The sequence below is a fragment of the Cavia porcellus genome, unplaced genomic scaffold (assembly GCF_034190915.1).
Source record: "Cavia porcellus strain 051 isolate PalLab524CR breed Dunkin Hartley unplaced genomic scaffold, mCavPor4.1 scaffold_20, whole genome shotgun sequence".
Taxonomy (NCBI): domain Eukaryota; kingdom Metazoa; phylum Chordata; class Mammalia; order Rodentia; family Caviidae; genus Cavia; species Cavia porcellus.
This window is the reverse complement of record NW_026947503.1, coordinates 1420493-1447807: the sequence shown is the minus strand read 5'-3', so window position 1 is coordinate 1447807 and position 27315 is coordinate 1420493. Positions and strand designations below refer to the sequence as shown.

General features: G+C 46.5%; 1 protein-coding gene across 7 annotated transcripts in view; it reads left to right on the top strand.

The window, feature by feature from the left end:
- Window positions 1–24951, top strand: part of Nfatc1 (nuclear factor of activated T cells 1) — a 110089-nt gene extending 85138 nt beyond the window's left edge. For all 7 annotated transcript variants that reach the window (XM_063231405.1, XM_063231406.1, XM_013145198.3 and 4 more), the window contains one exon: window positions 23118–24951. In XM_063231405.1, the coding sequence (XP_063087475.1) occupies window positions 23118–23167 (50 nt within the window). In that variant the 3' untranslated portion in view covers window positions 23168–24951. The remainder of the gene's footprint in view (window positions 1–23117) is intronic.
- The last annotated feature ends 2364 nt before the right edge of the window (window positions 24952–27315 follow it).

Here is a 27315-nt window from a genome sequence, read left to right as displayed (position 1 = left end):
CTCAGACACATAGTAAGACGGACAGATGACTTATCATTAAGATGCTGGGTGCCAGGAGACAGTGGGTGGCATATTTAAAAAGAAATACTTGACCAAAAATTTTATATCCAGCAAAATTAACCTTCAAAAATAGAGCTGTTTTCAGACAAAGCTGCCCAGGGTTTGTTGCATCCTGATCAGTAAGAAATACTAAAGACAGCCCTTCCAGTTGAGCTAATTCAGATGTACACAAAGAAATAAAAAGCACTGCTAAGACTCATTACTTACGTAAATAAAACAAAGTGTGAATATATTTTAAAGTTCCTTTCTCCCCTAACTGGTTTAAAGAAAGATGTCGTTCATATCGTAATAATGACATAGAATAGAAAAGAAAAGGGAAGAGCAAAGGGGTTGTATATGGTTAGAACTAAATTAGTATTAATGTGAAATGGATTATATTGAGTAAGATGCATGCAATGTCAAGAGAACCATCAGGAAAATAACTAAAAATATGTAAAACCAAGGTGAAAGAAAAGATAGAAGAGGTACTTTAATAATACACTTGAAAAACATTTCTATTTGAAAAAGCTCATAGGAACAATATGGCTAAAAGTGCCAAATATGTGGGAAATAAATAGCGGAATGGCAAGTATAAATCCTGCCTTGTCAATACATACATTAAATGTAAATGAACTAAATACTCCAGTAAAAAGATAGAGATTGTCAGACTGGACTTAAAAAAACAAAACAAAACAGGACCCACTACTTGTTTTCTATGAAAGACATACTGTAGATTTGAAGACACAAATAGGCTGAAAGTAAAAGGATGGAAAACAGTAATGAAAAGAGATCTGGAGTGATATTACTAATGCATTACTCAGCTTTTTATCATTGTAACAAAATGCCTGACGTGGGTTACTTAATGAAGCAGAGCTGTATTTAGCCAGAAGGTCTAGAGTTTGCACTGGCTTGGTTACCACTGATCAGTGCCCTTTCTTGGCCACACCACATCATGGCATCTACTTAGGTAAACTCACCAAATGGCAACCTTCCATTTGGACTGGGGTCCCATAACCCCTTCTGAGGCACGTCCCCAATGACAATAAGGACTTCTTGCTGGACCCCACCTTGTCATGATTCCCAGTACCATCACCCTGGAGACCAAGCCTCTAATCACACCTTTGGAAGCAGATTATATCAAATCCAAACTAAAACAACTATCACAGCAACTGATATCAGACAAAATAAGCTTTAAGACAAAAAGATCAGTGTAATATACCCTTTATCATTCCGTAATGGTAAAAGGATAAATTGAATAGGGAGATAAAACAAATTATAAGCACATTGACACATAGACCATAGTGCATGAGACAAAACAGATAATTTTTAAAGGAGGAATAGATATTTAAAAAATATAGCTGCCAGAGAGTTCAATATCTACTTTTTTTTTTTTTTTGTCTTTTTTGTTTTTATCTGTACCAGGGATCAAACTCACGACCGCATACTTGCAAGGCAGGCGCTTATGCTACTGAACTAAATCCCCAGCCCCTCAATATCTACTCTTAATAATGGCTAGAACTTGCTAGAAGATTTACAAAGACAGAAAATGCTTGAACAAGGCAACTAACTAGTTCACATAGAAGACTGTACAAGGTAGGTGCAGAATGAACAGTCTCTAGGACAGACTTCCTGCTAAGCCATAGAACAAGCCTTCATAAAATTAAAATATTAATTCTGAACATAATGAAATTAAATATGAAGTCAACAACAGAAATTAGAGAACTTCGCAGATCATTTGGAAATGAGCATATTTCTGTGTAACCTGTACGTTAAATAAGAAAGCACGAGGAAAATTAGAATACTTTGAATACAAGTGAAATACAGCATACCACGATTTATGCACAGCAGTACTTGGAGGAGAATTTGTAGTTTAAAAATAAGAAAGGTTTCGAATCAGTAATCTAAGCTTTTCTCTCAAAAATTTTGAAAAAGAAGAGAAAATAAAACTTAAGGCAAGCAGAAGGAAGGAAGTAATAAAGATAATAGCAGAAAGCAGTGAGCTGGAAAAACAAGAGAAAGTCAATGAGAGCTAAAGTTAAATCTTTAAAAAGCAAAGCAGTCGACTAATCTTTAAATAGTTGGAGGTGGTGAGCCGGTGGCACGGGTGCCGCTGCAGGCACAGAGCCCTGCCTGTCAGCGTTGGAGCCCCAGCACCTACGCACAGACAGCAGCTGTTTTTTCTGAACTAAAGCCTCAGGATTTGGGTTGAACTCTGGTGTTGGCTCTTTGTGATAAGCAATTGAGTTTTCTGTTGCTGTTTGGTCTCTAAAAGGTTCACCATCACTGAACTAGTTTGACCAAGCAAAGTTAGAAATGAAAGGGAGGAAATTGCCATTGACTCCTTAGATAGTAGCTAGATTATAGAGAAATATTGTTAACAATCTATGCCAACAAATTTGATGATCTAGTGAAATGGAACCTGACTTAGAAAAATATTAATAGATCTATATCAAGTAAAGAAAATGAATTAATAATTAAAAACTTGCTATAATGAAAGCCTAAAGAACTTCATGATGAAATCCATCAACTATTTCAAAGAGATAAACAATATCAAAATTCCACTCTTCCAGTGATATTAGTCTGCCTGGGTTTGTTCAATCTCAACATAATTGAAGATATGGATAACTGCATGTATGTTTAAGTGTATAGGATTGATAACCATATTTCTTAAGTTTTTGTTGGTAGTTGAACAGAACTGTTTGCACTCTCACTGTTTGAATTCCCACTTTATATGTTCCACTTTTGTGTCTTAAACAACTATTTGTAAGAGGACAGTATGTAAACATCAACTAGTGATTTCTTACTGTTTATTTTTTTCTTTGAAAGTATGTATTATTTGTATCCATTTTCTGTTTTGTTTATCTTTCTTCAAATGAAATTTAGAAAAAAATTCCGCTCTTCCAGAAGAGAGACAAGAAAGGAGCACTTGTTGACTAGTCCTTTGACTATAACTCTAATACCAAAATCAGACAAAGACATCACACAAAAGAAACTATAGAGAAATATTACTTATGAATACAGAAGCAAAATCTATAATAAAGTTTTAGCATGCTGAATCCAGCAACATGGAAAAAGATTACATCATCACCCAGTGGGACTTATTCAGGTAACAAGTTTAACAACTGAAAATTAAGTATTGTAAGATACCATATTAATAAACTATAGGACAAAAACTAGTAAGATCATCTCAATAGATGTAAGGGGGGAAGCATTTAACAAAAACCACACCCATTTGTAATGTAAACTCTCATCAACTTAAGGGGCTCCTTAACCTGATGAAGGAAACTCAAACACCAAAATCCACAGTGCACATCAGCCTCACTCATGAAAGCTGTAGACCTGCCCTATGAAGAGAGGGCTCCACCTTCACCCTGGCAGTCAACACCATTCTGGATTCTGGTCAGAGTAATGGGCAAGAGAAAGAAATGAAAGATAAAAGAAGTATGATAGCCTTTTTTATGTACAGATAACATGATATATATGTAGAAAATCCTGTCTTCTGGAAAAAGAAAGAGAGCAAGAGAAAGAGAGACAGACAGAGATAGAGACAGAGAGACAGAGGGACAGAGACAGAGACAGAGAGAGACAGAGGAGAAATCCATTACTAACAGTGATAAGTACCCAGATGGGAGACCAGCATACAAATCATCTGTATTTCTATATGTAATAAATAATCAAAAATAAATTTATGAAAAAAATCACATTTACAATAGCATTAAAAGGATATGATACTTTTGAATAAATTTAACTAAAGAAGTAAAGGACTGAGAACCACAGAACATTGCTGAAGATGATTTCAGCCTGGGACAGAATGACGCTAACATCTTCCCAGAGCAGACAGTGCATGTCAAAGTGAAGTCTTCTCCAGGTTATCTGTAGAATCAGTGCAATCTCTGTCAAATCAAAGCAGGATTTTTTCCTACTGAAATTGACCAAAGAGTGCTAAAATCTGTGTGGAATTTCAGAGATGTGAAACGGCCCAAGCAGTTTTAAAATCAAAGAATACAGTTGGAGGAGTCATATTTCTGATTTAAAAACTTGCTGAAAAGTCAGCCAGAAAAATGTGGCACTGGTGTAAGGTGTGAGGAGCAAGGGGACCCTTGTGTTTATGATTTTGACAAAGGTGTCACCGTTAAACAGTGTAGTGGGGAGTGTTTTTAATAAATGGTGCTGGGAAGCTCATATATCCACATGCAAAGACATACACACACAAGTTTGAAAATAATCCCAAATTTAGGGTACAATATAGGCGAAAATCTCCAAAACCTTAACTTAGGCAATGATTTGTTATATGAGACATTAAAAACACAGTATATAAAATAAAATCTTGATAAACTGAATCTCATCAAAATTCAAAAGTTTTATGCCTCAAAAGATACCATTAAGAATGAAAAGACAAACCGTAGACTAGAGCAGTGGTGGCAAACCTGTGAATACATGCCACAGCAGGCTGTTTATATCCCTGAAAACTCTAGAGGAATACATTTGTTTACAATGATCTGATAAAGGGCTTCAGTCAGCATCAACTAAGAATGCTTACCGCTCAGTGATAGTAAGGGAAACGGTAAGGTCGGAGCAGTTCCAAAGCAGACATACAGAGGGCTGGCGGGTGGAGACACATGGAGCGTGATGACGTTTTCGTTAGTGTTGACCACATGTATCACAGTGGCTCCACAAGATGGTATCAGCTAATCATGCTGTGAACGTCTCATTTTGGATAGGGATGAAATCGCCTCTACTCCATTTCACAGGACACATCCCCTCATCAAATGGTATGAAAAGATACTTGATATCATCAGTCATTATGGGATGCACAGTGAGGTTCCATTTTACATCAACTAGGGTGACTATAATACCAAGTTTTGGAGAGGACCTGGAGAAATTGGAATCCTGACCTGTGACTGGTATTAGTATCCTCAGTCTGGCATCCTCAGTCATGCTGGATCTGGATGGACCTGGAAAGCACCAAGCTGAGTGAAGAAAACAGACACACAAGATCAGTATTCCATGATCTTTTATAAACAGTGCCGGGGAGGGGGTGGCAGACAGGGAGCAATTCTAAGTGAGCATGGGGCACAAGAAGTGACGGAAGTGTTCCGAAACAGGCCTTTAGGGTGGTGGCACAACTTTGTGTATTACCTAAAAAACATTTACTGGACCTAGCCTTGACAGGTGGATCACAGGAGATGTGCAGCGCGTCTCCATCGTGTGGTCCACACAGGGACACACGGTGTGCATTGCAGCACAGTGTGCTGGTTACTTTTCTTTTTTATTTTTTACTTTTCTAGAAGTGAGCTTTTAGTGTGGACTCATAGAAAGAGGAGGCAGAGCGTGAGTGTAGTGGCTCACAGCTCTAATCTCAGCACTCTGGAAAGCTGAGACAGGATGATTATAAGTTGGAACCCAGTGCTTGCTTCAGCAGCACAGATACTAAAAATTTTTAGCCCAGCCTGGGCAACTCAGTACTTATGAAATTTTTTTAAATATCTCAAAATTAAATAAAAAGTTTCAAGGGCTGGGAATATAGCTCAGGGCTACAGGGCTCGTGTAAAGGCCCTGGGTTGAGTCTCCAGCACCCCGAAGACAGACAGACAGAATAAGCCACTTACATTTGTACTGGTTTATAATATGGCGTAGTGTAAGACTTTCCCTCCTTCTCAACCACAACCCAGGGTAGACTCATGGTTTAGAGGAAATGGCCCTGTTTGGGATAAGTATTCTATAAATAGTTAAGCTTGTGGCCAAGAACAGAGGCTTCTGGTATTCCTATGACCAGGGGGTTCATTTTCTGGGTCTTTTCCTGGTCCCCTCTTTTGGGCATCTCCACCTGTGAGATGGAGCTGTCCAGTAGAGCGGGACAACGGGCTCGGCGTGTGGCTCTGTAACCTTGCCTCTGTCTGCCTCAGGCACAGTGTATGGACCTTCCCAGCACAAAGGTGAAAGTTGAGTGCAATTTTGTGATAAATTTAACCAGTCTTTGAAACACACAGGGCCAGAGGAGAAACAGCTTCAAAGCACAAGGCTTGAGTAGACCATGGCTTGTGCACAGCTGTGAAGCTCAGAGAATACGGAGGAAAATCCAATTGTTTTCATAGCCTGAGAACCCAATGTTGATGGCAGAATTTCTTTTAGGAAATAATGTGTGTGCTTCCCACTCATCGGCCACTTAGCTAAATTACAGATTATCTTTAGGAGCACAGACAGCATGACTTCCCCACGTGGGGCGCTCAGAGCCCACCACCATCTGCGGGGCTGTGGCCCACATGCTTCCTGTCACAGACATGAAAGCCCTGTGGGCCTAGAGCAGCGTGGCTGTGCGGAGTTTTCAGAATCCTGTACTCTTACCAGTTTTAACTTTGAAGTAGGGCTCTTTCCTCTGCTCAGATTACAGCACCAGCACTTAAACATGGCAAAAACCAAAGAAAGGTTCCCCTGCATCTGCCTGCCCAGCCCCTACAGGCCGACTGACAAGCTGATAGGTATGTGGGACAATAGGGCTTCAGCCAGACCCTGCTGGGGTTATCACTCCGAGGACCCTGTGGCTTTGTTCCCAAGCTCCAGACAGTGGAGGATGCTGTCATCAGAGCACCCTTGAGAGGAGTGTTATCGGCAGGCGGGTACTGCTTCCCAGCCCCTGAGTGAAGCCTTCTCCAGACCCAGCCTATCAGGCCTCCCAGCTGCTGCTACTCTAGATATGGCAGGAAGTTGCCTGGAAACAGCAGGCTCTACAGCCTCAGCAGGCTAGAATTTCCCAGGCTCTGGCCACGCTCTGAGCAGGTTACAACAGAGGAGAAAGGCACAGCCAACGTGTCTGGCGAATGGACGAGGAGGGCCGAGAAACACTGGGTGGGTGTGGAGCTGTTCTGTGTGCTCCTGAGCGGATCATCAGGGCATGAGGAGGCCTCACATCTCCTCCCACTGACAATGTGGGCTGGCACAGCCTCTGTGGTGTTCAGCCCTCCTGAGACTCCCTGCCTTTAAAGCACTGGATTTTAATGTTCCCCTCTCTTGTTTCTGCACATGAAATGGATGTGTTTGCAGTTAGTCCCCAGGATCTCCACAAATGACTTTAGCAGGGCTTGGAGGTTCACCCCAGCTAAAACTCTGGAAGGCCCGGGGCTGCGATTGAGACGGAGCACCTCTGCAGCAGAGTTGCCCCCAAGCCCCAGAGAGGGAGGAGCCCTTTGCCCTGCAGACGCAAGCCTTGCCAGGGGACACAGAGAAAGCCACACCCTCCCTCGGGTTAGGGAAGAGAGGGGGTGCTCCTTCATAAACCCCTAAAATATTTTCACCACTAGCAACCAGTTAGCATCTGCAAGTGTTTTAGTTCTAGAAATTACATTTCAGGACATTTCCTTTCAATTACGGTCCCCAGATGAGATTGGTTAGGGAGGCAGAGGTGCCCCCGTCACGTGGCCCTTCGGCATCTGCGGAGCACGCTGTTTGCTGCCCTTGGCCCAGCTCCCTGCTTTCACAACATCAAACTTAGAATCGCCTGTATATGCCCTTTCCTTTTTTTCCACAGTAGCTGTTGCCAGCAAGCTGTAAATTACCATATATCACTCTGATTCAAGAACCTAAACTTTAAAACAAATTAAACTCTTGTTGACATTGTAATAAAATCAGAATGGAACTGAACAGCTCAGTAAAAATGAACTTCAATTATTTTTGTGGATTTCATGTTGTTTCCTGGGCTTTCCAGACTCCCAGTACAGCAAAGTTATTTCCTTTTGGCAAATGGCTAGAGAGCAAGAAGGTGGAGGAGTGGATGGAGTGAGGTGGCAGCTGCCGGCGGGTCTGCAGAGGAAGCTGGGCTCTGTCACCTGGAATATTTGCTCTGCTTGACTGGCAGCATCAGCAGTTGTACTGGAAACAGCTAGTGTGGGTTTGGGAAGGGTGGGACGTGATGTAGGTGTTTTTCTGCCTTTTAATTTAAGAAAGGAGCTCAGAGATGTTTGTCAAATCTCATCTGCTAATAAGAATCTTATGCTGGATGAAAGAAAAGTTAAAAGCAGTTGTCTATCCTTTGAAACTGTGTCCAGGACCAGGCAAAGGCATGCAGTGGTCGGTCTTCCCTCTCTGTGCCCACTTCTCTCCGGCTCATTCTCTCTCATTTCTACCTTATCTTTCATCACCATATTAACTGGGAATGTTTTAGGGCTTTTTGTGTGTGATTCTTCCTTTGCTGAGATGGAAACGGTAGTTTCCACTGGACTAAACGCCAGCTTTCCATGCATCGTAAAGCCCTGTCGAGGTAATGAAGAGCTTGATGACTGTCCAGCAGCCTGTGGATGGAAATTAGGCAATTTATGAATTTAAGGGCATCTCTCAGGTGTGGCAGGCTGGCTTGGAGCTGGGATCCACCTGGGCTGGAAGCCAGGTGTCATGGCCTCCGAGTGGTGCCCCTGTGGTCACTTCCCGACTGGCCTACTTCCTGTCCCCTCCTTCCATTTCCTGTTTCTCTGCTTTCAAGGTCTGCCTGGCAGTGGGGCTCTTGACCCGTAGCTCACAATGTGCTGATGTCTACCAGATGCCATCTGTGGACTTCGCTCTCAGCTACCACCGCTTTTGCCCTGGGTGTTGTAAGCTGGTACTGCTGCCTGTCTGCCCCCGAGGGCCTTGGACTCACTGAATCCCAGCCAGGCACAGAGATGGTGCCACCCCTGCTTACTAGCTAAGAATCCTGCACTGGTGGCACAGTATGCACACAGCCTCTGACGGCTGAGCACTCACCAAGGATTAAGGAAAAGACCGCTTTGTATACATCCTGTCACACCCTACTCCCTGCTGGGTCTATGCATTTGGAGGGAGGGGTCATGTAAGCAGTTTTGACTCCTTCAGTTGTATCATTGATCTCCATTTGATCAGCACTTGACAGGTTCCAAAATCATCTAACTGTATTCCTGCCTGCAGATGCCTTCCAGCTGCACCAGGCAGAGTCAGTCACCTGGCAGCCTAAGGAGGAGAGGGAGGGGGAGGGGAACTAATCAGTGAGGGCCCTGCACCTCGGCCCCATCTTCTGAAAATTATCAGAGGGTCTCTGTTTCTTCCTTCAAGGATCTGCTCCAACCCCAGAGAGAAAAGGCCAGATTAGTACATGACTCATGAGGAACGTGACCACACCTCAGTTTCAGGTGAATCACCCATCGTTCACTACAGAGTCTTGTGCACGCCCAGGTTGAATCCATATTCATTGTGAACAACTACCTCCGGATAGATAGTTCACCACATATCGGTCTTTCTTCTGTTGGCTTGTTATGTTTTGTTTTTGTAATACTAGAGTTGAACCCAGCTCATTGTTCATGTTAGGCAAATATTGTAATGTTGAGCTACATCCCCAGCCCTAAAGATGTGGCATAAACCTTCTTCAGAAATCAAGTTGAGGTGACTAGAGAAGTTATTGCTAACTTTTCCAAAAAGAGACCAAGATCTCATAATTTCATAATCATAAGGCAATATGCAAAATATTGATTGCAATTTCACCAGAGCCAGCAGTGATAGTGGAGTATCTGTAGATGGATTGGTCTTTGCTCTGTGTCTGGGTCTTGCAACTCCAGACAATTTCCAACTGCCCTAATTCCATCCCTGTATAATGTCATCATGTTGGGTATCACGCTATGTCACCACAAACATGCAATTTCCATGTGTCCACTAATAAAGCAAAAACCACCTCATATTTCCATCTTACTTTGCCCTAGGCACTATGGGGGTATAAACCATCAACTCTCTTACCCTTTAGAATACTGGAGTGAATTTGGGGAGAATAAATGAGGAGAGATTAAACAAGCAAAATTTAAGTAACAATTCCAGGTGTCAGGGAGTAAGGCAGTGCTCTCATCCTGTCCCTGTTGCCATGGAGGATGAGAATCTAGGCTCCCACTCTGGAGTTAAAGGGCCAGGGGTCCCTGCAGTAAGGACAACCCAGGTGAATGAACATGGAACTCTCTGGAAGGCCACCCGCCTCCACCTCCTGCCAGTGCCATTTCACAGAACCTAAGCCTGGAGGTACGTCTGTCCCCAGGCTGCTTTCTCCCTCTGTCTGGTCTAGGAGGGGTCTGGGCTGAGTAGAACTTCCTCCAAAAAGCAGTTTGTGAATGTACCCAGTGGTGTCCTGGGGAGTGAGACTGCTCCACAGTGACCCCTGGCTTGTGCCAGGCACTCCTCTTGTGGTCCCCTGCCTGTCCCAGCCAGCTGTGCCTGCCCCACACTGGACTAAAAGTGGTCAGTGGGAGCCACGGTCCAATCCTTCAGCAAGGCCTGGTGCTAGGAGTCCCCAGGGGTGTGCGTTGTTACACAAAGTCAATTAGAGTGCGTGCGTGCTGGCCCTGTTGATTTGATTTAGGACTAAGGAAAGCTCCAGTAATGTGCAATTACAAGGAACTTAATGGCCCTTTATACTGAATGCAACTTCCATGGCACCTAATACACTTTGATGAATTACTCATTATATGCAGTGTTGGAATAGCTTCCATAAAGATTAATAATTGGATAATCAATACAAAAATCCAATCTTGGGATTTTTCCACTCCAGGGTCAATATGTCCTCCAGATCTTGGGGCATTTCATTTGCCTGTGAGTTTCTGGCTCTTTCCTCCCTCTTCTCCTCTTTTTTCCCAAGTTAGGAATCTCTGACAGAAACTTTCCCACTTGGATACGGTGCTTGTATTTCTGTATCTTTCTGTGCAGATCTGGTCAGATTAAAAAATTTTGTCAACCCACAGGTATCAGGTTTGCCCTCAAGAGGACCCCAGTCCAGGGGGTAGGGGGAGCACACAAGGTCATTTAAGACTCATGACACAAGAGCTATGACAAAACCAGGTGCCACTAGCACAGCGGATAGGCAGGTGGCTTTTTGTAAGAGAGCCCTGAGGGCAGAGGGTAGGCTTAGGCATACCAGCAGAGAACCACGGGGACTCTTCATGAGCAGACGCCTAGAGGCGTCTCCTGTGCAGGCAGTGGAGCGGTAGCCTGCAGAGGTGGAAGGCAGGAGTGCTGCCTCTGGGAAGGCAGGAGTGCTGCCCTTGAAGCCCTATCCTGGAAATTCTGCCTTTAGCAGTCGGTTGTGGAAATGTGTTGATGGGACTCTATGGTCACAGCAGAGGGGAGCTGGTGAAGCCCTGCTGAACTGGTGTCCGATCCAGTGGCATGGACTTGGTGTCCACCCTGCAGCCCCAGTGGGGCAGAAAGGTTCGAGGTGACTGGGGAGGAAGAAAAACAGCCTTGGTCAGGGAAAGGCGGGCTGAGAGATGTCCACAGCTGTCTTTGAATCCATAGGGTGCTGGTGGAAGGGACACAGGGAGCTGGGGTGGCCAGGCCTCCTGCAGGAGAGCCTCCCTGGGCAGGGCTGAAGTGCCACAGCTTAGCCAAAAGAGGAGACAAGCCTCTGTGTTGAAAAGAAGAGCAAAGGTGGGGGGCCGTGAGGGTACTGGAAACACAGGAAGATGGCCCCAGGGTGCTTCTGCAGCTATTTGGATTTTCTGTTGAGACTGAGCCAAAGGCTTTGCTCTGGGAGACTGAAAGTGAACTACAAGATCTAGGCCCCAAGCACCCTAGCACCCCTCTACCACCTGGAAATTAGGCAGGCTTCAGTTATTTTACATAAACGAAACTCACTCTGTACTTTTTTCTCCTGTCCCCTGTACTTCAGTGTTACCCCAGATTTTGTGGTGCAGCCTCTTGTGGAGGAGAAGGACTGGTTAGGGGCCCGAGGCCACGCACCGCATCCAGAGCTGCCTCTGTTGGAGGCTTTCCTTGTGCTTTTGGCTGTGCTGCCTTTGACTCGTCTGTCAGCAGAAGAGTGCTCAGGACTCTGAAGTCCTGCTCTGTGCTCCTCATGTCCGAGCCTTGGACATGAGCCTTGGACAGGGACAGCCTTGCCCTCACACTCACACTCTGGGTTGCTGCAGTGGGTGTTGCAGACCCTGAACAGGGAGGCCTACCTCACCTCATGTCAGGGATCAGACTTGCCACACACACAGCCACTGAGTCCTCTAAACAAGCTTCGTGTGAACACTGGGCCCCCGCTGGGCACTCACACATGCCAGGCCAGCCTCCCTGTACCTCTCTGTTCACGCCGTCACAGGAATTTTACCTACAAGGTGTGGAGTTGCATTATTTTAATATAGTACTGTAAAAGTTGTATTACAATATAGACAAAGATCTCTAGGAGAATTAGTTTAATTCCTTTCTTAATACATAAAAAAGCCCTGGGCAGCTGTGTCAACAACTGCTTTCAGCTCAGGGGTCTGCTTCTCGGGTGACAGCGATTCAGGACCACAGTGGCACTGGTGGTGCCCCAGTTCTTCAGCCGAAAGCTCATTGCAGCATTATGTTTTCAGTTTTTAAAAACCAAGTAGAAAATTTCTTCCTCAAGATTTGAATGATATTTTAAGAGAAATTGAAGGTGAGGAAAGCACGGGGTTTTTGTTTTTGTTTTTTTCGCCTTGGGATGTGAACATGGTCTGCAGCGATGAAGCACCAGAGATGTGTTCCATGGCAGATTTCTGAGCGGCGGGGCTGCTCCGGCTCTCCTGGTTCACTTCATCCAGCCCAGGGCTTCACAGGCTGAGCAGTGGCTGTGGGTCTGCTGGGAGCACGCTGAGGTCCTCTGACTCGGCAGGGCAGGTGGGACTCTAGCATCTGTGCCCACCCCGAGGCCCAGGTGATGTATAGTGTGGCCTTTGGGCAACAGGAGGCACCAAGGAAGCACAAGCATCTGGTGAAGCTGAGGTGCCAGGCCTCAGAGTGTGCCAGGTCGAGGATGGTTGTGGGTGTGGCACGAAGGATCTTTCCCCTAGGTGGGGACCTAGGCTCCATCCATCCTGGAGCTGCTATGGTACTCTGGAGCTGACCCGTCAGCAGCTTCTTCCTCCCTCGCTCAGACGCTTCTTCTGAAAGTGGGATCTTAAGCGTCAGTGTTCCCACCCTGTACAGGAGCAGGAAGTGACGGGCTCCTCACACTCAGCACTGAGGGTGACGAAGCACAGCAACACCCACCTCCTCTACCCTTGCTAGGGGCTTGTCGGTAAGATGTTTAAAGACCACATCCCTGGACATCTTTTTCTCAGTAGCCATTTTCTCACATGGAACACAGTGCAGTGATTGCCCCCGACAAAATTGCTGGTAATTCTTAGGTAAGGTGAGACTTTAGTTCAAAGTCATATGAAGCAGCTTCCGCTTCCTGTGCGTAGAAGCCGGTGGCAGTCTCCTCTGCCTGTTTAGTGACCAGCATATCCTCACTGAAGCCAGCACAGCAGCTGCATCTGTGGGGAGCGGGGACTCAGCAGGCGCGTCCCTGCCAGGACCAGAGCTGGACTCACGCCCTAGTGCCTGGCTTCTGTATCCTGCTGCTGAACTTTTGACTCATTGAAAGAACAGTATTTAAACTTCTCATTTACTGCATTCTTAAATTGGGAGACTTTTTAGTGTCATTTCTATCAAGTACCTCAATCTCAGCCGGAAGTAGCCAGAGAAAAATTCTGTGTCTCCACAGTAAAATGACAGGAGGAAGAAACGCTTGAAACCTGTGCTGGGCACTGTGCTTCGGTCCATTGATTGTAATTAAAAGGGACTTTTAGATTAAAAAAAAATTTTTTTTAGTGAGGTTAATTCTGGTGATTTCATAATTTGGGAAAAAATATTTTTCTAATAGTGCAAAGAAAGTCCTAGAAAAAAATGTTTGTTGGTAGTTTAATGATCTTGGTGCATAGTTGCTGAATGGGGCTTTAGCATAGATAAAATAGTAGCCGGATAATATGGAAACATTCTCCAGCCTGCATCAGATGGGAGGCTGGAAGGACGGTCCTGCTGGAACCTCCTGGCCACGTGGCCAGCCCTGCGCCCTGCCTCGCTGGAGTTTCCACCACTTTTGCATGCTCTGGAGTTTTCAGGCTAAATAGGGAAGCAGGCACTTAAGGTAGGAAAATCATTCTGTCTTAACGGCTGACAGTCCCGCCTAACAGTAGAGCTCATCAGCGCCAGCCCCACTCCAGATGGAGGGTCATGTTTTATTAAAACTGTGACTTGTTGTCACTCAGGCCCTTCTCTGTCCCATTCTCCCCTTCCAAAAATAGCAGCCCCCGTGGCAGTGGCTTATTATGATTAAAAGATAAAAATAAATGAAGGCTGAGATAGGCCCAGGACACAGGAGTAAGACAAGAGCTTACTTTTTAATGAAAGTCAAGAAGCCGTGCTGTTTCACTGCTTCCCAAAGCATCTTTGAAAATAAAATTCTGGGGGACACTGCAACTTTGCGTTTTCAGATACAGCGCACGCAGGGTGAGGTCCCCATGCCCTTAGCCCCGATTTTGCTAGCGTGTTGCTGCATCCCTGGGGTGCTGGGGCAGCATGGCCGTGCAGGCTACCAGACAGAAGCTGGTAGCAAACGAAAACCCGTGTGAAGGAGGAAATATTTATGGTAGACTTTCTAAGAGGTCATCTCTTCTCAAGAAATTTGAAAACCCACGTAAGAGGTAGCTCTGCAGTTTTCTTGGTGCACATAGCTAAGCTGCCTCTTGCCCTGGACCACATACACGTACAGTGGAACAAAAGCAGTTTCTTCTCTCATTCCTACTTTCTGATCTCTGATTTGTGGTTTTAATTATAATATTTTGTATGTCGTTAGCTCATACCTACTATGGTACCTTAAATAGGAACCAAATAAGTCTAAATATGTACAGCGAATGGAAAAATTGAAAACTGTATGTTCAGCAACTCATTGAAACCATAAAAGAGTGGGTAAATACATCTATCATCCCCTTTGTAATGAAAATTACAGCAGTGAAAATCTATATGTTCATTAGGAGTTTTAACCACCATCAAATGGCTTCCCATTCCAAGAATTATTAAATATTATACAAGTTTAGTACAGCAGATGTAATTTGGATACTCTTAGAAGTTGGTCATTTAAGAATAGGATTCAGCCTGAGGTATTTCTGGTTCTGCCTGTGTCTACCTAAGTCATTATCCTCTTAGGTTACACTCCTAACTTTAGCTAAAGGTATACTTTCTGGGAAGGTTAGCAAATACTTTTTGTAATTATCTTTTAGTTATAGGAATGGGAAAGAATGTTCTTCCTGTTTTGTTTTGCTCTCCAAAAAGTTATTTTGGCTTCTCTTAAAAATGTTCTTGATGACTTGAGGTCTATGAAAAATAGCATTTTTTCTGTCCCTCAGAGGAAAGTGAATAAGCAAGAGGCAATTAGCTTGTGCTGTGGAATTATTTTTGCACAGCGTGGACTGCGATGGTGAGCTTGGCAGGGGAATCTGTGTGTGTGCAGTGCCTAGGCCTTGCTGTGGGAAGCAGCAGACACGCTGAGTGTGGGCCTGAAGAGCTCGTTTAGGTCTGCTTCTGAGACAGGGTAAGGACAGCTCTGAGGAAGTCTCCTGCGACCAGAAACGAACACATGACTATCTGGGGGAGCAGCCAGTTTGCTCAGACCGACAAGTACCTGCTGTTGGTTTCTGAGGTTCATGGCATGATTACTTTCCTTACTGAAGCTCACCTGACAACTAAATATGCTTTCCAGTGTGTTTATGTCATTAAGCTAACACTACCCATGTGAAAAGTTGTGATTTAAAAAATTGACACAATAGTATTTTTTGGCAAGACAAATTAAACTTTTTAAAAGCAAGGATTAAATACTGTATCTGGGTTGACATTGCTGAATGAAGTTTCTCCCTCTCTAACTCTGAATCCAGTTTCGAAGAGACTAGATCTGAATGAGGCAGGTCTGAATACCGTGGAGAAAATTCGGGCTCTGTGTTACTGGCTTCCACATTCCCCAGGTCTGAGGGGTGTTAGCTGGCCTCTGACCTGCGCAGACCACTGCCTGTCCTCCCACGAGTTCCCTGAAGGAAACAGGATGGACGGGACCGCACTGGTGCATGGGGAGCAAGGCAGCGGCAGCTCAGTTTTGTCAAACTATCTTTTTCCATTGTTTTGCCCATCGGCTCTCATGATTTGGCTAACGTTGGGAAGGAAAAACAAAGCTAATATTTGCACTGATCTAAAAAGCCCTGTGCTTATATTTGTCCTGGTAACAAAAGGTTCACATGTGCGTGGTGGGAAATCTGGAGGTAAAGCATGGCAGTGCAGAGAAGCCCTGCAAAGGCACCATTTTAAGCCCTGTGCGCGGGCGTTGCCGTGCGGTTCCGCACTGCTTTGCATTCGCGTTAGACCCTGTGACTTCCACTCAGCTGCTTGGGCTCATCTTTCTCTTTCCGACAACAGGTAAACCGAAAGTTCACCAGAAAGTGTGAGTGCACATATCTTTCCTAAAGCAGGGCGATCAGAGCACCTGAGGACTTTGCTTGATGGAGCATTTGAGGCACATTGTTCCATCATAGAGACCTGGGAAAGGCTCGGGTCCCTTCACTGAGCCCACACTGGGCTCAAGTGTACCCCCAGCAAGGCCCTCCCACAGCAGTGCCACCACCCTTGCCCATCCCCTGCTGTGTGAGATCTTGTGACTGTCCCAAATAAGACACAGGTAACATCTACCTCCAAAACCTGCACAGGCCAAGGCCCCTTTGTCAATCATCCTGCACGCAGAAGGCACTTGTGAGCATCAGGTGATCTCCCAGGAGGTAGGCCATGCACCCACCTCCATTCCTGACTTGTGACCCCAATACAGGGAGGAAGCTGTGGAGCTCCTCAAGGAAGCGAAGGAGTCCCCAGCACATGGAGCAGAAGTGAGTCTTGTCAAGCCTGTCTCCAGATGGGATCTAGGAGGTCAGTTGAGTGATCGAACACACCCAGAGTGTGAGCAGCAAGGCTTGGGACGCAATAGGAGGGAGAGATTCGCACTTATTCTTGCCCACCACCAGAGCCAGTCCAGGAGGCAAACCAAGGAGCAGGGGTGGGGACTAACAACAGTCTCAGAGCCTTCTCCACCAGGGGTCAACAGTTTGCTCCAGACACTCAGCTATGACTTGCAGTGGCACAGCAGAAAAGTCAAGAGAACTCTGGCCTGATTAAAGTTGAGAACTCTTTGGGCACTGTTGGCTTCAAAGTTGTTTCATTACCATTTGAAAAGCTTTACCTGGCTCATCCCATGCATGCATTTGCAAAATAGAAGGTGAGGTCAGATTTTAAAACAATCCCTTCCTAGTGTTGTTTTTGCCAGTTTTTTTAGGAGTTGCTGTTCTCCTCAGGGTTCTTTTTTGGGAGGTAGAGGGAGAGCAGGAATTGAACTCGGGACCTGGTGCTTGCCAGGCAGGTGCTGTGCTGCTGAACTATACACCTGACCCCATCACAGTTCCTTTTTATACAAACTCTGGTCACAAACAGTGCTGAATCACAAACAATGTGCTCAGCTTGAGGATCCAGGGCTGGCCTCCGTCGTGATTGTTTCCTGCTGTGATCTGAAGCAATATATTGGTCTGTTATTCAGAGTGTCTGCAATGCCCAGCTGAACACTGGCATGTACATTGTCACTTCTCTAGGACCCATGGCCAGCAGGATACATGAGGTTAACTATCGTGGCAGAAATAGGGTAGGAGATGGGTGAGAGACCAAGACCAGGAAAACAGAGGGGCCATTTTGTTGTCAAATTAAAAAATGGGATTGAAACCAAGAAATTCACAGAGGTGTGTCAGGCCTGGAGCTTTCCCCGCAAAGCCTTGATCCTGTCCAAGTATCCGAACCTCCCACTGCACTGTGGAGCTTTTCGAATGAAATTTCTGAACTGGTGTTGTCAGCAAATCTCTACTGGCACTGGGATGTCCACTGATGCCTTTCAAGGGGTGCTCACCCTGCTGTTTTAGGCAAGGAGTGCTAACGTGTCCTGTTTGTTCTCACAAAGCCACAGAAAATAAGCAGCAGTTCAGGCTGCATGTGGTTTCTTTGGTTGTTCCTCCCACCCCCACTTTTTAAAGAAGACTTAAAGCACATAAAAGCTAGTACAGAAGAAATGACTAGTGACTGAATATATGTATATATTTAGCACAAATAGGAAAAGGCCATGTTTACATGTATATGGCGGTGCTTGTGGGTGTGTATGTTGGTGTGTTGTTCTAAAAGACACATGCCACAGAAAAGTAACAATACATGCAGCCTTGTACCTGACCTCACCCCAGAGACCCTGAACTTGGAGTACATGCAGGTGCCAAAAGTAAGGGCCGGGGACAAGGGGACATTGTGAAGGTGGGTTTGGAGGAGAGGCAGCTGTTGCCACCAACACCAGAGGCTTTGTGTCCCTACGTCCCCAGTCAGCTATCTAGTCCCATCCCATCCTAGCCACCACCTGAGACCTTTCATGCCTTTCCTAGGGAATTCTTTCATTATTATTACTACTATATATTTTTAAATTTTTAATTCACATGTGATCCTGTGAACTTGCTGGCAGGATCACAAGGCCACAGCCTGGGAGGACCAGTGGAAGCCAGCCTGTGCACACAGGGCGGGCTACCTGTGCTCCATTTCCACCAGGTCTCAGCTTCATTGCCGGCATCTAAAGGCAATCACTCCACTTTTCTGAGCCTTCGTGGCTTCTCTATTGGCCAAACTGGCCACTACCTTTGCTTCTACCTACAACTGTTGCAAGGATCAAAAATGACATATAAGAAGGCTATGACCCCACAAAGGGTTACCTGATTGTTAGACAAATAAAAAGTTTGCTTATTCCTTAAAAATGATTTGAAATCCTTGGTTGCTTTGAAAAACCCAACAACTGAAAAATGTGGGGAACCTTTGCTTGAAAGCTAGGCATTGAAAGGGTAAAATATACGAAATAATTTTCAGACTCTCACAGATTCCTTTTTGGTTTGCACTATTCTCAATATAGTCATACAAAAACCCAGGAGTGAAACTTGAGAGATGAGCTATGGATGTTTCTCTGTAGTCTGAGGTTTTACTGTCAGCCTTTTTCAAAAGGGCACTCAAAATGAAGAAACTGGTTATATGAAAGTGCGTTTATTTTAGTTTGGAAGGACTCCTCACTAGTGACTGACGCAGCTCATGTGCGGATAGTCAAGAGTGCGCTGGGAAGGAAGGCCCCCTGACTTACAGGTTCTGCGAACGTAACCCAGAACCTCTGCCTGTACTTCAAACTTTCTAGTCTTTATATTTAACAGATAAAGCTGGCTTCCTACTCATTCAATTCCAGGCATGTCTGCAGAGGTGGGCGGGAGTGTGGGTCTGTGGACGTGAGCCCTAGGGACACACAGGCTCTGCCGACATCCCAGGTGATAACAGGGATTCAAACCACCACACTTACACTTTAGGAAAAAACCAACAGTTTCCACCTTAGGAGCATTTTAGAGAAAATCAAATATGAGGGAAAAAACCCTTCTTATTAAATTGAATTGTGGTCTAACAGTTTGCCACATCCTGTTGAGGGACATCTGACTAAGTAAGCACAGCAGAGGTTCCTCTTTCAGCATGTTGTGAGGGTCACATGTCACCTGCAGTTCAAAACACCTCTATAAAGAGAAGCCTTCATGCTGGTGGAAAAGCTGAATAAGAAGGTGGAAATTATCAGTGGAGAGAAGGCACTGTGTGAACCTGTGGGTGTCACTGACATGGCCATATCAGAAAGCCACCCAGAGGAGCTGGCAGAGCTCAGGGCAACGTGGGCTGGTAGGGACCCGGAACTGTGACTTCATGGAAGACAGCGGTGGGGGCAGAAGGAGGGTCAGACCCTCAGCCGAGCCTCGCTCCTCAGCTGGGCCCTTCGCCCACTGTGAGAGGAGCACAGGGTTCCTCTCAGGGTCGTGGCAGAGCCCCTGACCCTTTCGCATCTCTGCGTGTGCATAGCCATGGGGACCACGGCCTGCTGTGCTTTGTACTGTTCCACAAAACTGGAGCACCCCATGGTCACACAGTGACACTGTTGCCCATCTTTAGTTTCTCTCGGCTGCTCCATGCCCCACGTGGCCCCACAGAGAATGTGGGAAGATCTTGGAGGATGTTTGGACTGGTGTATCGGCTCCTGTGCCTCCCTGTGAACTCAAAACGCAGTCATCCCGGCCAGACATGGTGTGGCTAGGACAAGAACAGAATCGGCCTAGAGGGCACTCCCGCCTCAGCCTGCTGGAGGGGGACTGGTCATTCACCTGAGGTCATGTGGCATCCAGTGCTCACGGGCAAGCCTTGGGCTCCCCTGGGGGACCCATGGAGCTGGAGACTCGAATACTGTTTTCCCCTGCCCCGCCTGGGCTCTCCCTCTGAGGCTCAGGTGCCCCAGTGGGCAGCAGGGGGAAGCCCGTACCTCATGTTTCTTCCCCTTTACCTTTCAAGCAGATGTTCTTTTCTTGTGATCTGCAGGGTCATGAGTGACTAGAAGTTTCTCGGCTGCTCCACTTAATGCTCTGCCCTGCATCACTGTTAGCCTCGGGCCCCTCTCCCTTGCACTGCTATTGTACCTCTGCCCTCCCTCGTGTCCATGTCCTTGTCACTCCTCAGATCACCTCGGGTCCCGTTGTTGTGACTGCAGGCCGCCGTCCTGTGACATCACTGTTGCTCAGGTCTCCTCGGATCTCCCCAGCCGCCCGCAGAGCTCATTCACCTGTTATCATGACAGCATCCAGGCCCGCTCCTGATCCCTCATCGCCAGTCAGACCTTTCACGTCCTATTCTTCCCCTTGAGGCCTCCTTCACAGGCCATCGTGATGACCGCTCGGCTCTCCCTCTCCGTCCCACGTTATCACTTCTAAGCCCCCCTCCATGTCATCGCCACCCTCAGCCCTCCCTCACATCACATTATTATCCTCTCCAGCCCAATCTTCCGTCGTCGTTACTTCCCAGGCCTCTTTCCAGTGCCCCATCACTGCTCCCCAGTCTTCCCTCGTGAGTCAGGGTATTGTCCTGTCACCATGATGACGCCTCCAGCCTCTGCCTGCCTCATCGCTAGTACCCCTCGGCCTCCTTTGCACCCTCAGTCACTTAGAACAGGCTTCTGCTCCACCGCTCAGGTCTCCCTGGGATTTGAACGAGACTGTGACCCTTGCTGTCTCGGTGTAGTGCATTTGAACATTCTTCACTTCTGCTTGTGTGGGGCTAGTTCAAAAGTACCCAAAGCCAGTCAGATGCCTTCTTCCTCTAGTACGTGACTTCTTTCCCCATCTTGGCCCCTGCAGACATCTTTCCAGGCCTGCCTGCCCCTTGCCATCCAGGTGAGGGTCACTGGCCCAGGAGCTTGGGGGCGGGTGTTTGTCCCAACTCTGTCCCTGCTTGGGAATCTGCTCTGACGAATGGTGCCCAAAACTATAGTGTGCTCCAGGCTTGGAGCCTGAGTTGGATGGACGGGATGCCCTCTGCAACTTGTAACTGCCATGGGCACCAGAGACACAGGATGAGGTTGTTGTTGCTATAACTTGTGTTTCTACCTCCTCACCAAAGGAGTGGTAAGCAGAAAAAATCCTTCTCATTTGGTAATGAGAAATCTTTATTGCATACAAATCTTTGTTTTCCCAAGAAAATACCTTAAAGAAACTGGAGATTCGTGATTTTTCTTTGTCAAATGTTCTTTGATGTGGCAATGCTGAGGCAAAGTATAAATTAGACATGTGCCTTTTTACAAAGAAGGCTGAAGAGCTAAACATCTCCAGTTCTGGGGACCCTGCCTTATGGTAGGGTACCCTGGACACTCTGCCTCAGCTGGAGAAACCAAGCACAGCACTGTGCAGTGCCCAGCAGCAAGAGACAGATGAGAAAGGCTCTGTGGCTTTCAGGCAGGGACACGTACTGTGCCAGAGAGATGGCTTCTGCCCTCCCTGGCGTCCGCTGCCCAGAGCTTCCCAGGCTGTGTTGTGGCCCCGCACCCCATGGAAAGTGCTGGTAGCTGCGGAGCTGCCCCGTGTGTACTCTGGGGACAAGTTGGGTCCTGATCACTGGTCCTGGACCAGCCGTGAGCACCTGGCTATGTTATTTCCTCATTAGTGGCTTTGAAGAGTCACAGGGCAGGAGGGAGCCTGCCTTCCTTCTGGTATTTTCTTTCCTAAAAGCCAAGGGCCTCTTCTAGTGTGGGCATTCTGTGATCAGAGGTCAAGCCAAGATCCCCTCAGAGGAGTTCCACGCGTGCCCCACCGTGGGGAGCCAGCCTGGAAACCAGCTGGGTGCTCTGTCTTTGTTAGTGAAGTCTGCCCCCAGTGGAGCCACCCAGGATAGCGCTGGCGGGCCCTGGCATAGCCAGTCAGGACAGTGGTGGCTGGGCCTGGGCTGTAGGGACCTTGCCCTGCACAGGGTCTCCTGCCAGGCAGTCCCCCTGGGCAAGCCTGTGTTTTGTTTGTGGCCAGGGTTCCTTCTGTTATCAGTTCCCATGACACAATTCCTGGTTCCCCCATCTACGTTTATTATTGTTATTCTTAAAAATAGTTGGGGGGGTGTTGAAAGGGAGTCTAGGGAGGGAGCGGGTGATGAAACGCACACCCACTGATGGCTCCAGGAAGCCACCCTAGACGCCAGGCCTTGGAGGTGCAAGCTTTTATCTGGGCGCAGGCGCTCCAGCCATGGCAAAGGGAAACCTGGGCAGTTCCATGACGTCAGTGCAGGCTTCCCACCTCCCAGCACTGCTAGGAAAATGGGACATGGTGACAACCCGCCTAATGACATTTCCTATCACAGTGCCGATCAGGTGGCCACAGCTGGAGGTGGGGTGGGGAGAGGGGATGTTGTGCAGCTCAGTGGTGATGGCCTTTGCCAGTTATTCTCGTTTCCTGTCCATCTGCCAAAAATCACACATGGCTAGTATCCATCATGATGGACCGTCTACAGGGAAACAGAGTGAAGGAAAAGCCCCAGAAGGCAGCTGTGGGGTGCCTGTGAGACCCTCCTCTCTATTGCTGGACAAGCTCCGAGAGAGGCATGCCAAGGTCCATCTCAATAGCTGAACAGCTGGTGCCTGTCGCAGGCGGGCAGCATTGCGTCTCAGGGCTTCTTGCCACCATGCTGGTGCCCGCTCAGGACCCTCATCCTGAGACGTGAAGGGAGGAGAGAAGTGCTGGTTTCTTTGGGAGGTGCCTCGTCACAGCTGAACATAACTGATTAGAAGCCTGGCTGATGGCATTTCCTTGTCTACGTCCAGGTTCACTGCAGAATGCTGCTTGCCTAACGCTTCCTCTCTTTTCATTTTCTTGCAGTAAATGAAATCATACGCAACGATCTCTCCAGCACGAGCCTCCACTCATAGGTGGCCACGTTGGAGCTGGCAGAAGCTTTGTGGACTCGGCTCATGGGGACAGCTGAGCCTCAGCGAGGGGGACTTGTAATGAATTGAACTGAACGCGCCCTGGTACCACTCCGAACTTCCGACTGACTGACGCTAGGAGCTTGAGTCCACGTGTACACAGAAGGAGCCCTCTACCAAGGAGGGAGGGAGGCAGGCCACCGTATCTCCTGAATAAACAGCCATCTCACGAACACAGAAGGGTGGGCGAGGCCAGGGATGGGCTCTCACAGGTAGAGCCTGGCATGCAAGCAGCCCCAAGCCTAACTCTCCCACACCCTGGATGTCAATACTGGAAGAAGTGCCTTACTTACTCAGACCACCACATCAGGGCATCATGGAACTGAACATTGGATTTACTACCACGAGAGTATTTGTAGAAGCAAAAGCTATAAAAACATTTCATTATGAGGCTTTATCCTTTGTATAAATTCAGAGAATTCTGGCAAGCCAGCCAGAGTTGTGAGAAACTTACTATGACTTCCTGCTTACTTCAGCTTTTCCTGGGCTGTACTATACAATTCTGTTGCCTTATCCAGTGCATTTTAGAGATATTCCAATCTGTCATCTCAGCCCTTTCATGCCGTAGTCCCTCCTCTGTGTGACTAAAACCATAGGATTATTAATAGTAGCATGCTGGGAATTCTTGTTTTTAATCTGGCTTTGAACATAGCACAAGGAAGTTAAATAGCACAAATAGGATACTGGACAAAAAGGAAACCTGTCTGTCACAGGATAGATTTGCATTTGCATGTGTGTAAATATATAGGCATATATTTATGTATCTGTAGTCAGTGACAGAGATGGTGGTGATCAGTCTGTGCCCAGCAGGGCTTCCATGTTAGCAATAATCAGTATCCACCTTGGAGAACGCACCTGAGTCTACACCTGGTTTCCATCACCTTCCTGTTGAGGTTTGTAACCCAATAGCAGTAGGTGACATCTTCTCTTTTCATGCAGTTACAGAGCACTTTAGATTGTGTGGCTGTGCGTTCTAATGCCTGTAGGTTACCACATAGCAAAATTGGGAAGTAATTGTAAATAAAATTACAACGGGAGTGTAATATATTTGTCCAATTATAGGATTGTTATTTCACAGAAGCCTTATAGCTAGCTCTCTGCTTCATCTAAGAAAACAATTACCAAATACTATGTTTTCAGATGTAGCTACTGTGTATGTAATGTGTTGTCAGACTAGTTACTGTTAACAGATAGGTTAATGTAGGCTTTCCTTCTGCATTTTGTATAATTAACGGCTTATTATACACTATTACTAGTAATGACCTATTGTTTCATATAACCAAAAAGCATGGTTTAATTAAAACATGTTTAAACCTAATACAGTACTTGTGCCTTAGGAGTTAACGCCCCCTTATGGAAAATGCCTGAATTGCACCTTGGGTGGAGGTTGAAAGCTACAGTCACAGACAGGAAGAATCATCTTTAACATATTTGTGTGTATGACTACGTCTTACCTTTTCTAACTCACAGAAGGAAGGAAAACTCTGAAAGCCATATCTGAACGTTTGGACACGACTGTGAAGAGCTGCTGTGCGACCACGTTGTACATAGGCTCCTGCCCGCCCGCAGGCCTCTCCCCTGCAGCCCAGATATTTGCCCTGTGTTAACCGTCATGGAGTTGCATGAACCATTTCTGAGTAGACTGTCACCTGAAAAGAGGTGTTTGATATTTGTGTCGGCTATCTTTGTAGTTAGAAAATGGATCCAATAAAGCAGTTTTTTTTTTTTTTTTTTTTTTTTTTTTTTTTTTTTTTTTGCTGGACAATCTTAGCCTGCAAGTAATATTCATTACTTGCATGGAAAACTCAACTTTGTTGGCCATTGCATATGCATTAGGTGGTCTGTAAGAAGTATTTCATGTCAATAACGCTGAATGTTCATGTGATCATTTAAACACAGAAAGAAGTGTGTTTTGCTGTTCAATTGTCTTTCTTCTTGATGTGTTTAAAGAAAAACCTGTCTGAAATTAGTGGGGTTTTGCTATAGTTCTTCGGCACTCTAAAGAAAGCATTTCAAAACTGTTCATACAGGCTAGATGGAGCAGGGACTTTTACTTACGCCAAATATTTTTGCTTGGAAAAATATCCTGGGCGAGGCTTTGGCCACACACATACTCACATGTGATTTGACTATCAATTTAGCAAGCACATGCTTGCGCTTAACTGGTGTGTTCCGTGCCACCTCTCGCCCTCGCTTCTGTCGGGTATGCTTCTCTCCCCCACCCAAAACGCCTCTTTCGAACTTGGGTGGGAAGTAGAACCTAGCCACTAACTGACCAAACATGAATCCTGGGACCTCTACAGAAAGTATTGTTCTTAAGTATTTCTCTGAAACAACAGTCTCTCTTCAGGGAATTATAAAATGCAAAACTCTTGGCTTCTTTAGCCAAGAGACTAACAGATAGATTGAAAGTGCTAGAGAACCACCCTCACCTACAGCAATGCGTGCATTTCCTGCCTTCACTATTGTGGAGCAAGCCTTGCCACAAGGCCACTGGGAGGAACTGAGACAGTGACAGAGGAGGGCTTAGGAGACAGGTGTGTCCCCATTGTCAGCGTCTCTGAGCTACTGTGAATGGTGATGCTGAACAGGTGGGAGGCCAAGGGCTTAGCAGGAAGCTTGGAAGCTTCCATCCTCTCCATCCGTCTGCTGGAATCTGAGCTTTGAGGATGGTGGCTTGTGCTAGGCAAGAGTGCGTTGGAATCTCTGTTTCCAAAGTGAGCTTTGTAAATCCCTGTTTCTCCCAATCTCAACAATACAATTTTAAATACCTTATTTATCAGTTTTTGTGCCTTTTGGGCTGGTTTTGAGTAATAAGGAAAGTAGGACTACATAAGTTGCGGGCCTCTTTTTAGCAAGAAGCTTTTGCCCAGCAGGTGGAACACATTCTAGCAGTCCTGTGAGCACAACTGAGCTGCTTCCCCGGGGGCTCAATGGGGCCTGAGGCTCTCAACAACAGAAATCACTGGGGAGCCTCCAGGAAACACAGGTGTTCTTAGACTTGTTTACCGTGAGAAAAGCAGGACGCGGAGACGTTTAGGACAAACCCATATCTGCTTTATTCCTCCACTGGAGACAGTGCAGGGTGGAAAACAAATCTGATAAACTTCAGATTTCTCCTCACAATCAAGTGCAGCCTTAGCAAAAATTCAAATGTTTGAAGATGCCACTGGCTACCTGAGATCTCACAATGTGCGCAGGCAGGGGCCCTACCTGATTGGCTGGGCCTTGCACCCCTCCCATCCCCACACAGCAGGAAGTGCTCCTGGACCACCTAGGCTCGGACACCAGAAGTGCTGCTCTGCTGACTGCCACACCCCAGGGAGGATGGACCTGTCAAAGCCACATGCCTCACAAAGCTAAACAAGTGCTTTAAAACATACTGCCTGTTTCAGTACACAAGCTGACCAAGAGAGAGGAGATCTGCAGAGAGGAAGCCAGCAGCATGGTGAAGCTGAGGTACAAGGACCTCATTATACAGAAGTCCTTGATATGTTTTTCTTCTCTTCCTCCTCCTCCTTCCTTACCTCCTCCTCTTCTTCCTTTTGTGAAAAATCACAAGATCAAATTGCCATTTTAGAGCATATGGTTCCCTGGTATGTTTTACATTCGCAAAGCCAGTAGCCACCACCTCTGTCTAGTTCCAAACTATTTCCATCACCCTGAATGAATGCCCACACCACCCTCCTCTCCCGCTGTCCCTGGGAGCCACCGCTTAATCCTGTCAGTGTGTGGATTTGCCTGATCTGATCACTTCACAGGAACAGAGCCAAACAGAGTGTGTGGCTGCCTCCTTGCATTCCGCATGCTTCCGAGGCACGTCTGCTTCGGTGTGTGTCGCGATTTCGGTCCTGTGTCCAGCCAGTGCCAACCTAGATGCACCTCAGCTGTTTACTGCTCACCCACAACAGACTCACCGCAGCCACTGCAAGTGATCCTCTGAGCACATCTGTGTTGGCATATTTCAAGTCCTGGTTTTTAGCCCTTTGGGTGAATGCCCAGGCATGGAGCCCCTACTCATGTGGCAACTGAATGTAACTTTCTTTTTAAGAGACTTTTCCCTGCTCAGCCTTTAAATCATCCATGCCTGA